Here is a 13211-nt window from a genome sequence, read left to right as displayed (position 1 = left end):
CTCTCTCTCTCCCTCTGACTTGTAAAGTCATCCCCTTGGACTATAAAAGGGGATGGGCCCCTTCACATCAAACATCACGAGAAATCTAGCGAGCATTTTCTCCAACACATAGCGCACGTTTGAGCTCCCGTCACTCTCTTCCACTCGGACTAGAGCACGATCGGGTCTTGGACACCCCTTCTCATCCCTCATCTGTTTGTACCCCCACTGCAAACTTCGAGCACTTTGGCTTAGAAATACAGTCGACCGACCGACCTCGAACTGGACGTAGGGCACGTTTCCCGAACGAGTATAAATCTTGTGTCATCGTGTGCTAGGCCATATCCGATCTAATGCACGGCAAAACTACTATCATTTACTTGTCGTCTAGATTCCGCACCGACAGGTTTGTTTGGGTTGGTGTTCAAATTAAATTTGAAGTCCCAAATATTGTATGATATTTGCAAATTGTTCCACATTTTCTAGAATATTTTGTTGAACAATTACCTATAAATAATTTAAAATATTATACGAAGCAATATCTAATGTTCTGAAGCAAATATGTATATTCTAAGGACAAAATTTAAAGAAAAAATAAGAAGAGAAAAGAACCACGAGCGAGCCCCGCTGGCTGCGGGCTCTGCCTCATCCACTAGCGGTGCATATAGTTGCAGTGGCGGCCCGGTGATAGGAGCGAGCAGGAGATTGAAGAGGCATTGCAGTCGTCGGTTCTAGAGTGCCCACGAATCTCAAAGCTAGCCGACACGAAGCAATAGGTCGGACGACGGACATGGAACGCGTTGGAACTGAATTCACTTCTATTTTGTGACACGTTACAAAAGCCGTGTAGTCCAATACGAAGATTTGACGCATTCACACAAAAAGGGCCCAACTGATTCTCAAGGCAGGCTCTAGCCTACGCAGCCCAACTTGCAAAGCTAGCCCTAGCCTGCTACATTTTTTTATTTGAAAAACGGTAATGCTAATGGCTCGACTATGTCAAGTATCGATATTGCAATTATTATTTCCGCATATTTCACAGTGAATGTTGCATGAAACATAGTGTTCATGTTGCGGCGGGAATTTTCTACCCTAGAATCGAACGGCGTAGTCATTTTTTTCACATATTTTTCAATGTTATAACTATAAATTTTGGATGTTGTATACGTTTTGTTTTGACGTTGCAACGGAGCATCCGGCGGGAAAATTCCCATCGGACGTCCGGGCGCTAGCAGTTCGGGTGCTAGCAGTGAAAAAAAAAGCCTGCTACATTTTGTATATGTACGTAGGAAGAATAAGAACAATTAAGCTCATTTCGTAATTTTGAACCTCTCAGGGCAATAACAAAGCTGAGAAAATCGATTGACGAGAATAATAGCGGAAGAATCAAGTAATCCGCCACCTGCAAGCATCAGTTTGCGTTGCACTTGCACGTAACCGAGGCATCGAGCATAGCAGGAGCAGGCATCTGGACAAGTCTGATGACACCAAGGACTGGCGCCCGAGCTGATTTCTTCAACGAAGAATTCTTTATATCTCGTTTTGTTCCTTCGTCACTTTGTGCCACCAAGTGGCCGCAGTGAGCAGCGCAGGCCAAACAAATTGTTTTGGCCGGCAGTTCTCCCAGCAAATGCCGATGCTAACCGGCAATTTATTTTTGCGTTAGAGCTAGACATGCTTGATGTGACCGCCGCTGGGTCTTTGTGACAAAGCGAAGCAAGTCATGTTCAGGTAGTGAGATTTGAGAATGAACAAAGGGGGGGATCTCAGGGTGGAAAAAAATAACGGTGAAATGTAGAGGTCTCGCTTTGCAAGCACGACTGGTACTGAGATGGAAAACGAAGTCCAGACGTTCGGTTAAAGCAGAACAACCGTACTGGCATTTTAAGTTCATAGGCTGACGGAGAAAGCCCGGGGAGGTGAAAACGAACTAATGTATCAAATGTAATGCCGTCAGAGCCAGAGAGTTGCAGTCTCTGAAAATAGTTCAGCTAAACTGAATCTTCATCTGAACCCAAAAGTCCACAGAGCGTCAGAGCAAGAGAAAGTACTGAATACTAAGGTTTCCCTTCGAAACATAACCGATCGAAATATCAAAGAGCAGCATAATTGACCGTTCATCAAACGTCTAAAATTATTCTGAACACAGAAACAGAAATGCACGTAGCCTTCGGCGAATCGGGAAGCAAGGATCAGAGTAGTAGAACACACGAAAAAAGTTATCTTCGAAATCTTACTCAAACCTCAAACCACTCCCTCGCTGCTTGTACCGTGATCATGTTCCACCGTGGCGCGACACGACAACTCCTGCGGCGGTGCACCGTCGCCGTGGCTCCTCTTGCACTCGTTGTAGAACACGGTGTACACCATGGGGGAGAACATCCCGAGCAGGAGGCGCACGGCGCACGCGAACGCGTCCCTCCACCCCCGGCCGCCGCCGCCGCCGTTTCCTCCGATGCCGCCGACGAGGGCGTCGGCCGCGGCCAGCACCAGCGCGATCAGGAATCCCTGCGCGCTCCGCGCACCCACCGCCTCCCCGGCCCTGTGCAGCGCTTCCAGGCCGCGGCAGCAGCCGTCTTCGACGACCGAGACCACCACCCCAACCGCCCACACCATGGCCAGGTAGATGTACAAGAGCCGCGCCGCGGCGACGACGGCTGCGGCGACGATGACGGCGAGCCTGGACGCCGGCCCACCGGCGGCGGCGGCCATGTTCAGGACCGGGATGGCGATGAGGGCGACCGAGACCGCGGTGTAGCCCACGGATAGGAGTGTGGAGTAGAGATAGGTCACCAGGGGCGCCTTCCACGACGCGGCCAGCTTCAGGTGAAGGTCCTTCGCCGGCAGGTGCCTGCCGGCGCACGCCGCCGAGGCGGCGTGGACGATGACCACCGTGGAGGCGAAACGGCCGAGGTGGGAGGCGGCGGCGAGGGCAGCGTTGACGTGGGAGAGGGCGTCGGCGTCGCTCTTGAGGCGGAGGAGCAGGTCGTAGAACCGCGGCGTGACGGGATGCTCCCGGCCGAGGGAGCGCAGCCTGGCGATGAAGCCCAGGAGGAGAGAGTACACGGAGACATGGCCGCCGACCAGCTGGAGGGAGGTCGGGATCAGGGCGAGCAGGAGGCATGGGAGCATGTGCTTCTTGCTCCGGCGTGCGAGGCACAAGGCCTCGCTTAGAACAGCAACGACACCCCGGGGTGCGTCCATGGCTCTTGGATCCTTGAGGAAAAATTCGGTCAAGACGTGCTCCAAGCCTCTCTCTCTCTCTCTCTCTCTCTCCCTCCTCCTCCCTCTCCACGTCTGAATTTAAGGATACATGCGAATGTGATGTGAGGCCTTGTGGCAGCTTTCACAATGCTGACATAGTCTTCAAATTCTGAACTGAGTAGGACATGTTGGCAATTCCTCTCCTTGTGTGCGAATTTTCTTCATTTCTATCTGATGCGGTTAGACATCTAAGGCAGAAGCACCATTTTGCATGGAAAAAGACAAGAACAAAATGTCTAGCACTAGAAACGGACTCCTAGGAATCCATGATGCATTGTTTCTATCAAATTGCTACTGAATTTGAGCATATTTCAGCTCAATTTCCTCTGAACAACACTATACACTGCATGTTATCAGGAAAAACGCTGCAGTGCCCATTTTGGTTTCAGTGAAAGACGGCCGGTAAAAAAAGCTTTAGACATTCCTGCTAGATTAGGTCTCGCAACTTAAACAAAAGAAATTCAGGTTCATACACAATGCCATTGAACTACAGAGGTTTGCTCTCCGCATAGTGCAACAGCAAATCACCCGTTCTACCAACAAAATCAAATGCCATTTTAGGAAGTTTGATAGCATAGAGCCTGGAACAAGCAGCTAGCTTTAAACATAAAATCCTACGTTTTCTTACAAATCATTCGACTGAAAATCGCAATCAAGAAAACAAGACATGATTGAGGACACAACTTGATGCCAGAATGACTTCACCAACTGACGAGAAATCTCAGGATCCAAAGTATTAATTCCCAAGGCGAAAACCATATGTTCAAAACAATGAACATTAACGAGCCGCAAAATCTTAAGGTCGCGATGAAATACAGAAATAAACCTACATGGTATTTGCAGACAATTTAAGAGCCAAGTAACATCTAATCTCCAAGTGATTGATACATTATTTATGTGAACATTCCTTCCTGTATAGCGAACAACCTTCTAAACTCCAATAGCCCTTTTCAGATTGACCATGCGCGTTGAAGATGGATAAGCCTGTTTGTGAACTCTTCCATAGTTACCATGCAAGGCCTTATTGTTCCTGTCCTTCGGGTACATCGGACCAGCCTGCTTGAAGCCTGCCACTCCTCCAGTGTAACCAGGACGTCCACCATCATAGTTTTCCTGCAACCTCCCCAATTTTGAAGGGTCCTGATTCTCAGCCCTGCGTCTCGGCGCTTCTTCCACTAGAGATTTACCACCATAAGCCATCTCATTTCTCTCCACAATGACAGAAAGGTTATCTGCCATCTGAGAGAGCAACCTGTGCAGCCTGATTTGCTCTGCATTCTGAAAGACGATGCTCCGTGTTGGTTGGTCCCACCTTGCATGAAGCTCCTCCTGTATCATCATCTTGCTGACAATATTGTGTGTATGTGATTCAGTCAGGTCAAACATCACAGATAGCTGGCCCAGGCTCAGGGAGCCATAGCAGGACGAATAAGAAATGAGATAAGTTTTAAGAGCTGCTTCTTTGATCTTAAGCTTTAGCATATCAAGAACATGCTCCCTGCTCCTCCAAAGCTTCCAGATCTCAAGAGAACTGATGACATCGAAAGCCTTTTGGTAGTCACCCATCTTAAGGATTCTTGCAGCAGCCATAACATGGCCTCTCACATTCTCGGGAGGGCTAACGAAAGTCAGCCTCTCGCTGAATTCAAGAAGCGCTCGGAATGTTTTGTTCACAGGTTTCCGGTTGCCGTAAGTACTGGCTGCCATGCTAGGCACCTCTATCAACATGGCAGAAATGAAATAAGCTGCTTCCAAAAGTTCATAATTGATATGCATGTGGTAAGGTATCTGCCGTCTCTTCTCAAGTCTTTCCTGTTGGAACCAGTCATAACAAACAAATTATAACAATTATACTGCAGCAAGTATAGAAACATGAGGGTCCAGATCCAAAACATTATACTACAAAGGCTTTAATCTATAACATGTGAGATGCCAAGCGAGCCCAAGACATCATTTTGACAATAGATTGTTTTCTGTCTACAACTAAAGCATACATTCACAAACAACATAAACAGATATATAACTCAACGAATATTACTAGCTCAGAACACGTTTTATTCTCTAGGCACGCATGATAACCATTTGATAAATACACCGTATACCAGAAGTGCTGACTTACAGTGTCAAAAAAATATGCTTAATTATCACTCTCAGCATGTGTAAGGCTCTACCTTAAGAAAAAAGTGCAAAGGGGCAAAAAGAAAAGGGGAGAAATCTGGCATGAATTATTCACATGCTTTTTTTTTGTTAGTCTACTTGTCTGACGGTAGCATATGCAGAAGTCATGATAAAAAACTGATAGAATGCTTCCACTTAGCAAAACAACCCAATACATAGCCACTAAAAAATAAATGTGCACATTTCAACAGAAATTAAAAAACTAGCCCATAGCTAAGGTATAATTATTCAGATCTTACAAGAATGGAAGTACTTCTGTCTTCCGGAAACTGAGCGTACGAGCATGTGTGTTATGTAGGGGAGATTGTGAGTACTACCTGCTCAGGGGTTTTTTCATGATAACGGCCATAACGTACACCTTGTGCAAGCAATTCTCTAACTCTCCCAGTTGCATATAACTCAGATAGGCAATCATAGGCTTCAGCTGTCAATCCAGCCCTAAAAGCACAAAGACCCAGCTGCGCAATGACTCTGTTAAACAAGATCTGTGAAGATATGTCCATAAGCTTAATTCCATCTTGCAAATGACTCATTAATAGCAAGTCACGGGCAACTGGGAATTCATCAGAGATTGCATGGTGGTATACATCGCATAGCATTGCTCTGGCTTTGGTCCTTTCATCTCCATACTTGTAAATTATAGATGTCAATCCATCCATCAAAGTTCTACTACTGGGAGGGAAAATAGGCCTTCTAGGTACAACTTCTGGAATGACAACAAATGGTGTTGGCCTGATACATCCATCAATCGCCTTGGCATCCCGATCTTCATTTTCAGCCTGTTCTGCCAAGTTTCTCATTGCATCATACACTTCTTGGGGTTTATAGTAAATAAGTTCAACTTGATGCAGTGCAACCTTAGCAGAAGCCCTAAAATTCCCAACTCTTTCCAGGTAACCCTGTACATTTTGTGAAACAACCATAAACAAGGGCTCATCCCGCAGCCTCTGGACGTAATCTTTTGTGTGTGGCTCAGTGTACTGCAAACTCTTGAAATACTCAGAGTCCAGTCTCTCAAGGAAGGCAGCCAAATCACCTGACACATGGATAGTTCCACCATAATCAGCACCATTACAAGTCTCCTTCTCGGCAGGCTCAACTAAGTTGTCAATCACAATATTGGGATATTGCTGCAGGATGTCAAGCACAAGAAGAATATTGTTAGCACAGCTCTTCCACACATTGATCGGCATGTGGCCAAGCAAGCTGGGATTGATGTCAAACTGAGCTGAAATCACATGACAAAGAACTTTGAGCTTCTGAGAAGGTGTTTTTGCCACATGACTCAAGAACATAAGTTGGTCTACCCTTTCAACTCTCCCAGTACCTTTCTTGCCCCTTGATGCCACAATTTCCTTCAGCTTCTTGTCAACAATTTCCCAAGTAATCTCACTTGGGTCTTTGGAGAACTGCTTGTCCATAGGATTGTCCTTGTCGGTTATCTTGTTCAAGGGTTCTTCATTCTGTCCATACCGATGATTATTATCCTCTCTCTTATCAGATGCTAGCCTATTTATATCAACATCTGGATCACTATCATATTCATCATCACTGTCATCCTTGCCCTTGTCATTTGCACCCTCCTTGTAAAAACACTCCGGATTCTCTCTGCACTTCAGTATCAGCTCTGCATACTGTTTGTTCTTCTTCTTAAGATTTTGCTTCATTGAATTTAGTGCCTTTGAGTTGCTGCTATTCATCTTCTTGGCTTCCTTGTTTGCGAGTGACTCAGTGAGGAAGTCTTCAAGCAATGTAAGAGAAAGGATGTATGCATTTGGAAGCTTGTTGGACTCATTGACACGAACAACCTTCTCAAGCTGTTTGTTGAGGTTTTCGAAGCAACCTTGGAGACTAACCCAATCATTGATCTTCATAGCATTGCGTATCTGTTCAACAGTAGACCACATCTCCTCATTAAGTTTGACCTTTAATGGCCGCACCACACGATGAGTATCCGACTCATCACTGTCACTTGAGTTGCCCAAGTAATACTTGTGGTCCTCAGGATTCCTGATAGGACGAGGAGGGACGTCATCAGGCAAACTTTCCACAGATTTACTCTCATAGTCATCAGAGTCAGTATCTCCCTGAAATTGAGAAAACAAGGCAAAAGGCAATGGAATCTTAGTATTAATCAGGTAAAGTAATCATCGTAGGTCATATTCAAAATATTAGAGAACCGAAAACTGTGGTACCTGTCGTGACCAGAAGCGTGAGGTCTGCATGGCTGACATTTGACCAACAGATTTACTCTCATCATCATCAGAGTCAGTATCTCCCTGAAATTAAGAAAACAAGGCAAAAGGCAATCGAATCTTAGTATTAATCAGGTAAAGTAATCATCGTAGGTCATAATTCAAACTGTTAGAGAACCGAAAACTGTGGTACCAGTCGTAACCAGAAGCGTGAGCTCTGCATGGTTGACGTTTGGTTTGTTTTGTACTATTTGGATCTCCTGAACCTACAAATTGTGCAAGTGAAATATCCTTTTAACTGAAAAACTGTGTAATGAAACATGCAACAAACTCTAACTGCAAAGTTAGAGTTTAACAGAAAGTTGAAAACTGAACCAAACAGATGCGCACAAAAGTGATATATTTTCAACAACTAAGGTAGTATTTGGTTGCTCGCATGGAAGATGATCATGTATGGGATGGTTCAGCTGGATGGGTTGATCCTGGATGGATTGATACAGGTGGGGATGATTCCATCCTGTACTGAGTCGTTCGGTCGATTTTAGCGCACAGCTCGGTACGGCATCTTCTCGGTATATTCCAAGAATCTGAACCATCTCATCCTGGACGAAACGGTGCGATTCAACGAACCAAACACTTGGTCGTGCTCAGATCCCGCACCAGTTCATACATGTATCAGTTCATACAAGGAACCAAACACTACCTAACTTTAACATTCTGTGGCAGGCTATATTCAGTGTTGATCAGTCATCCAGGAGTTCAGGGGTTTTGCACAACTCTACAGTTTGTGTTCGTAATAGTAAGAACAAGTCAATTCCTGCCAGTTGCTAAGAATTAAAAACAAGCAAAAAAATAGCCATGTGAATGTAGTATGAGAAATACAAAAGGACATATAAGATCTTTAAGCCTGGCTGCATATATAACATAGGTAAACAGTAAATTAAACATGTCTCCAGTAGTCCAATCAAAGAAAGAAGGCGCGACCAATTTGCAACACCACAAATCAACAAACATAATAATCACAGGAAAACCTAAAAAAGAGAAATCACATTGGAAGAGTTCAATGAATCCACACAATAGGATAAAGCATCAGGGGAAAAGGTACATCATCTTTTACATCTACCAAATAAGTATTATGTAGATCGTCAAACTATGCCCATTTGCCACATTAATAGCATTCCTTAAGTTTTCTGTCAACAAAACTATATAGTATGTAATTGCGCAAACAGTAGTTCCACCAAGATTCCACCAAGCTTTGGGCTGAGTTGTTCTAATTGTCTAAACTTATGCCAAATACTACCCACATATGCTGCTTAGCCAGTTGGCCTATGGCTGAATAGGAAAACCATGGGGTGAAACTACAAAAAGAGAAACGTCAACTTAAGACTCTAATCAACTGGTATTTAGTTCATCCTCGCCTATAATGTGCTCATCGTTAGGACCAGAGCTTCTGTACCAGCCATGGATTTGCGTTGTAGTCTCAGGTGCCAAACGAGCAAAGGTATCAAACAAAACAATAAAACAAGCATCTCCAGGAAGCTAAACCACCAATTGGGCTACAAATCCACCAGCAATTCATTCCAAACGGCACCAAAACGTTTCAGGTCAAAACCCTAATGCCGGTGGCAATTTTCAGCCTAGAAACATCGGATGGAGTCACGGAGATCGACGGCACGGTGCGCACAAACATCTCGAAACGAACAACCTTCGCCGAAATTCAATCCGTAACATCGTCGCACCTGACCCCCCGCAATACGAATGATGCCCTATACGGCCTACAGCAATAACCCACACGAACGAACGGAGGAACCACGATAAAATTAGGGAGAGATCGAAGAGCGAGCGCGGCATTACTTGGAAACGTGGAGAGGGAGGAAGAGGCGCCGTCGTCGCGGAGTCGCGGGGCGGGGACGACGTCGGCGCGCGCTAGGGCACGGTGGGGCGGGGCGGCGGAGAGCTGCTTTCCCTTTGGTTGGGTGGTGATGGGGAAAGGGAGATCGACGATCGAGGAGGCTTATATTGGGGCGGCGGCGCTCGGGAAGGGCTTGATTGGACCGGACAACAAAAGGGCCGCATAGCAAGAAAGTCTTGGCCCAATACGTGGTTACCCTGCTTTTGGGCTGAAATTAGCCTTCGATTCTCTTGTTGGGCTATATTTGCCGAGTTGGCTGCTGTACACTTCTTTCTTCTCTTAAACTAAAGAACTAGAGGCTTACAGTTACAGCAGTATTTCTTTATGTCCTTTTCTGTGTTCACTTTCTTAGCAGCTGACGAATCTGAGGATTATCTTCGTTAAGGATTCCCTTGACCGAACCAATGATCTGGTTATATATTTATACAAGGAAATAAAAAATACCCAAAAAGCATGCAGGGCCGCTTCTGAGATTTTGGAGGCTCGGGATGAAAGTAAAACTCGGACCCTTTAATATAAATATTATACAAATATATATGAAATATTACCTATAAATACTTAAATGTATCTAAAAGCAAAATTTATATCAAATTATTTAAACATATTACCTTAAAATTTCTTCTAGCATTCCTCGATGTAAAGTCACCTATGATAGGGTTGATGTCAATCTCATCCAACAATTTCTTAGTTGAGTACCGGTGCGGTCGAATAGGAACAGCCTGATGCGAAGTCGAACATGAACAGGAACAATACGCGCGATTCCGGAGGGGATCGCGTGCATGCGGCGGGAGTCCAGGCACAGCATGGTAGCAGCAGGCGCGTGCGGCAGCGGTGCTACAGCGGTCGCTGAGTGCGATCTAATCGTGTTTGCCTTTAGGCCTGCTGGCCTGGTCACACGTGCTGCGTGGCTTGTAAGGAGTTAGGCCTGGTCACCTGTGCGCCTAGTTTTAGGCCTCAGGCCTGGTCACCTGTGCTGCTGTGCGCCTGCCTTTTAGTCTCAGGCCTGGTCACCTGTGCCTTGTGCGCCACCTGGGGGTGGGGCCCTTGGGATTTGGGGGCTTAGGGCAGCCGTCCCCCTGCCCCCCCTCCCCCGCCCTGAAAGCATCATATCCCTTGTGAGTTAGTCCCGTCATGAAAAATCCTCTATAATTATCAATAATATTAATTGATCATTAATAATGTGTTTCACAACACTCCCCCTTGATCAATTAGCTCCTTGTAAGCTTCATGTAATCCTTATTCAATCATTTTTTATTATCCTATGGGAAAAACTCCTCCAAAAATCCTATGGGAAAATATTGAGGAGAAACCAATTTGTATGTCCATGTATGCTATTAAAACTCTTTTAAAACCTACTGGGAAAATATAAGGAGAAAATGATATAGCATATTTAGATTATTGTCTCATTGCAAACTTGTATGAGAAAAACCTTGAAAAGGAAAACTCATAAGTGAGTTTGGAGATCAATAATATTATGATCTAAGAATCATATTCGAATAACCTTCCCTAAAACCCAATGGAAAAATATAAGAAGGAATTGTATGTCTTTTATACCTCCTTAAAAACTCTTGTAGAGAAAATAGAAGGTATGACATGTAATATGTCTTGAATACCGCCTTTAAAATTCCCGATAGGGAAGATAGGTGATATGACATATATTCTTGTATTAATACTACCTCATTAAAATCTTTGATGAGAAACCTTTGTGAGGAAAAACTCATATAGATTAGAAAAACTCCCCCTCAGCCTTGCAAAAATTAAAGTTGTCACTCACCACTTACCATGAACACCATTCTACGATGTAGTGGTGGATAAGTACATTAGTGAGTATATTTTGCAAGATGTTTATTCCCTCACTTTGTAAAAATGAGGATAAACATTTTGGACAATAAGTTAATGATATTGCTCATATGTAATATGGTTTCATCCAAGCAATACAAATTGCATTATCATTTATGGATAATATTTAGTGATTTGATGGAATCACATTTTATCATTCACCGAAGTCATATATATATACATGTGATGCTCCAAAATGACAGATAAAAGTTTCTATTAGAGTCCATTTTGATGACTCACCTGAAAATTTTATTATCTATATCAGTCTATGACCTGGCAATATGGGGATCAGTTAGACAGTATCTTGATATCCTACTTTGTCATGTCTCAAAATAATAAATCAAGACTTTTTAGTACCATTTAGATATCCGTGGATATCCTTTCTAAACTCCCACTAGTATGGTATTGTTGGAGTTGCACTAATTTGTGCTATAGCAAGGTATCTATAAATGCAGTATTAGGCATGTTGCAATTTGTATAATACACAAGCACTTTCTTGGCACTAAGTTTATCATCCTAGGGTCTAAATGGATATTGATCTATCTCTTAGGGACTGAATGACCATAAGTGTTGATGGATATGCTTGTCCAATATTATTTGAATATTGGTATACAATATCAATTGAATATTGATAAACTAATATATATGCATAAGTTGTAAACTTAAGCATAGTTTGATTTTACCCAAATTTTCATCTCAAATTCCGTCATAAAATGAATGCTTGTTTGTTTGTGTGTTGAGATGATGAAAAATCCAAGTCGGATTTGTTTATGAACACATATGCAATCATAGTTATTGGAGTAATCCTTCTATGGAAGATACTCTCTTAGTCAGTTGTACCACAATCAACTTGACTATTTCAAGCCATGTAGTGACTAGTTATACACAATATATGTTGCGATTTCTATTTAGATTTAGAATGTGAAGTCTGTTGAGGACTTGTATATCCAAATCTATCAAACTTATTTGATCTGCCAATGATTAAATATGGGAATATAATTTTCACATATACCACGAGGGTATGTTGCTTGGTCTCTGTGTGAAACTGTTACTATAATCTCTCATTATCTCAACACCTTGATTTCATAAAGAATGCATTTGTGAGAAGATGATATTACTATGGTAAATACCTCTCGCTAGTGAATGAGAGAAATTCTCCATAATTGGCACCTTTGCTTTGACCCAATTTGAGTGTTGATACACTCTACTTAGGACTTTTGGTCTAGATCCAGTTTAAGGTGTATACCAATTTTGAGGAGCATATGTCGATAATTTGTAGTCTTTGTATAATTGATTCAACGGAACCAATATAGCAAGTGAAATATTCACCCATTAGAACTCATATCTCATTTCCCATGATGATAGAGTTAGAGTGTTCCAATGACCCAGTGCCTGAATTTATGTGCACATATACTGGGCTTTTGAATATTGAACATTTATAGGCTTTGGATTTTTAATATCCATAAAGTGTCTAACAACATGCATGATGCTGATTTGCATTTACTATCTTGGAGGATATGTCCTCCTATTTCCGCGGATGCTTGTAATAAGCTATATCCCTAATGATCATACTTCTCCCCCTCTTATTTTAATTTGGGAGTTGAGTGATCTCTTGTTAGATCATCACTCTTTCTAGCATACTAATTGTAGGGATTGGATAAGATGACATTTTTTATAAGCAAATGCATTTGGTAGGCTATTTGTAATGTGTTACAAATATAAGATATTCAGAACTGGTTATTCAGATATTCTTTGTTATGTATGTGGATATGAAGACTGAATATGTGTAACATTCATTTTGGATTCCTGGCATTCTATGTGTGGTATTAATCTCCCCTAATGCG

The 13211-nt window shown here is 43.1% G+C and overlaps 2 protein-coding genes across 3 annotated transcripts; both read right to left on the bottom strand.

Moving 5' to 3' along the window:
- Positions 1-2007: 2007 nt before the first annotated feature.
- LOC117861885 (uncharacterized) lies at positions 2008-3239 on the bottom strand. The gene has a single exon (XM_034745408.2). It carries the CDS (start codon positions 3181-3183, stop codon positions 2224-2226), a length of 960 nt encoding a protein of 319 aa, XP_034601299.1. The 5' UTR covers positions 3184-3239; the 3' UTR covers positions 2008-2223.
- Positions 3240-3952: 713 nt separating this feature from the next.
- Positions 3953-9621, bottom strand: LOC117862018 (eukaryotic translation initiation factor 3 subunit C). 2 transcript variants are annotated; one of them, XM_034745527.2, is made up of 5 exons: positions 9471-9621; positions 7810-7882; positions 7617-7700; positions 5739-7508; positions 3953-5055 (listed from the first exon to the last, which is right to left on the bottom strand). In XM_034745527.2, exons 2-5 carry the CDS (start codon positions 7837-7839, stop codon positions 4174-4176), a joined length of 2766 nt encoding a protein of 921 aa, XP_034601418.1. In that variant the 5' UTR covers positions 7840-7882; positions 9471-9621; the 3' UTR covers positions 3953-4173. The 2 variants fall into 2 exon arrangements, with proteins under 2 accessions (XP_034601418.1, XP_072150667.1); XM_072294566.1 differs by lacking the exon at positions 7810-7882 and having other exon boundaries at positions 9471-9599.
- Between the last annotated feature and the right edge of the window lie 3590 nt (positions 9622-13211).

This window comes from Setaria viridis, chromosome 6 (assembly GCF_005286985.2).
Source record: "Setaria viridis chromosome 6, Setaria_viridis_v4.0, whole genome shotgun sequence".
NCBI lineage: Eukaryota > Viridiplantae > Streptophyta > Magnoliopsida > Poales > Poaceae > Setaria > Setaria viridis.
The sequence above is the reverse complement of the archived record's forward strand: the minus strand, read 5'-3'. Positions and strand labels throughout refer to the sequence as shown.

Coding starts and splice junctions, on each gene's coding strand:
- LOC117862018 (XM_034745527.2), bottom strand. CDS start 7,839: ATGCAGAGCTCACGCTTCTGGTTACGACTG. Junction 7,509..7,616: donor CACGCTTCTGGTCACGACAG/GTACCACAGTTT, acceptor TCTCAATTTCAG/GGAGATACTGACTCTGATGA. Junction 5,056..5,738: donor ATGAAAAAACCCCTGAGCAG/GTAGTACTCACA, acceptor TGGTTCCAACAG/GAAAGACTTGAGAAGAGACG.
- LOC117861885 (XM_034745408.2), bottom strand. CDS start 3,183: ATGGACGCACCCCGGGGTGTCGTTGCTGTTCTAAGCGAGGCCTTGTGC.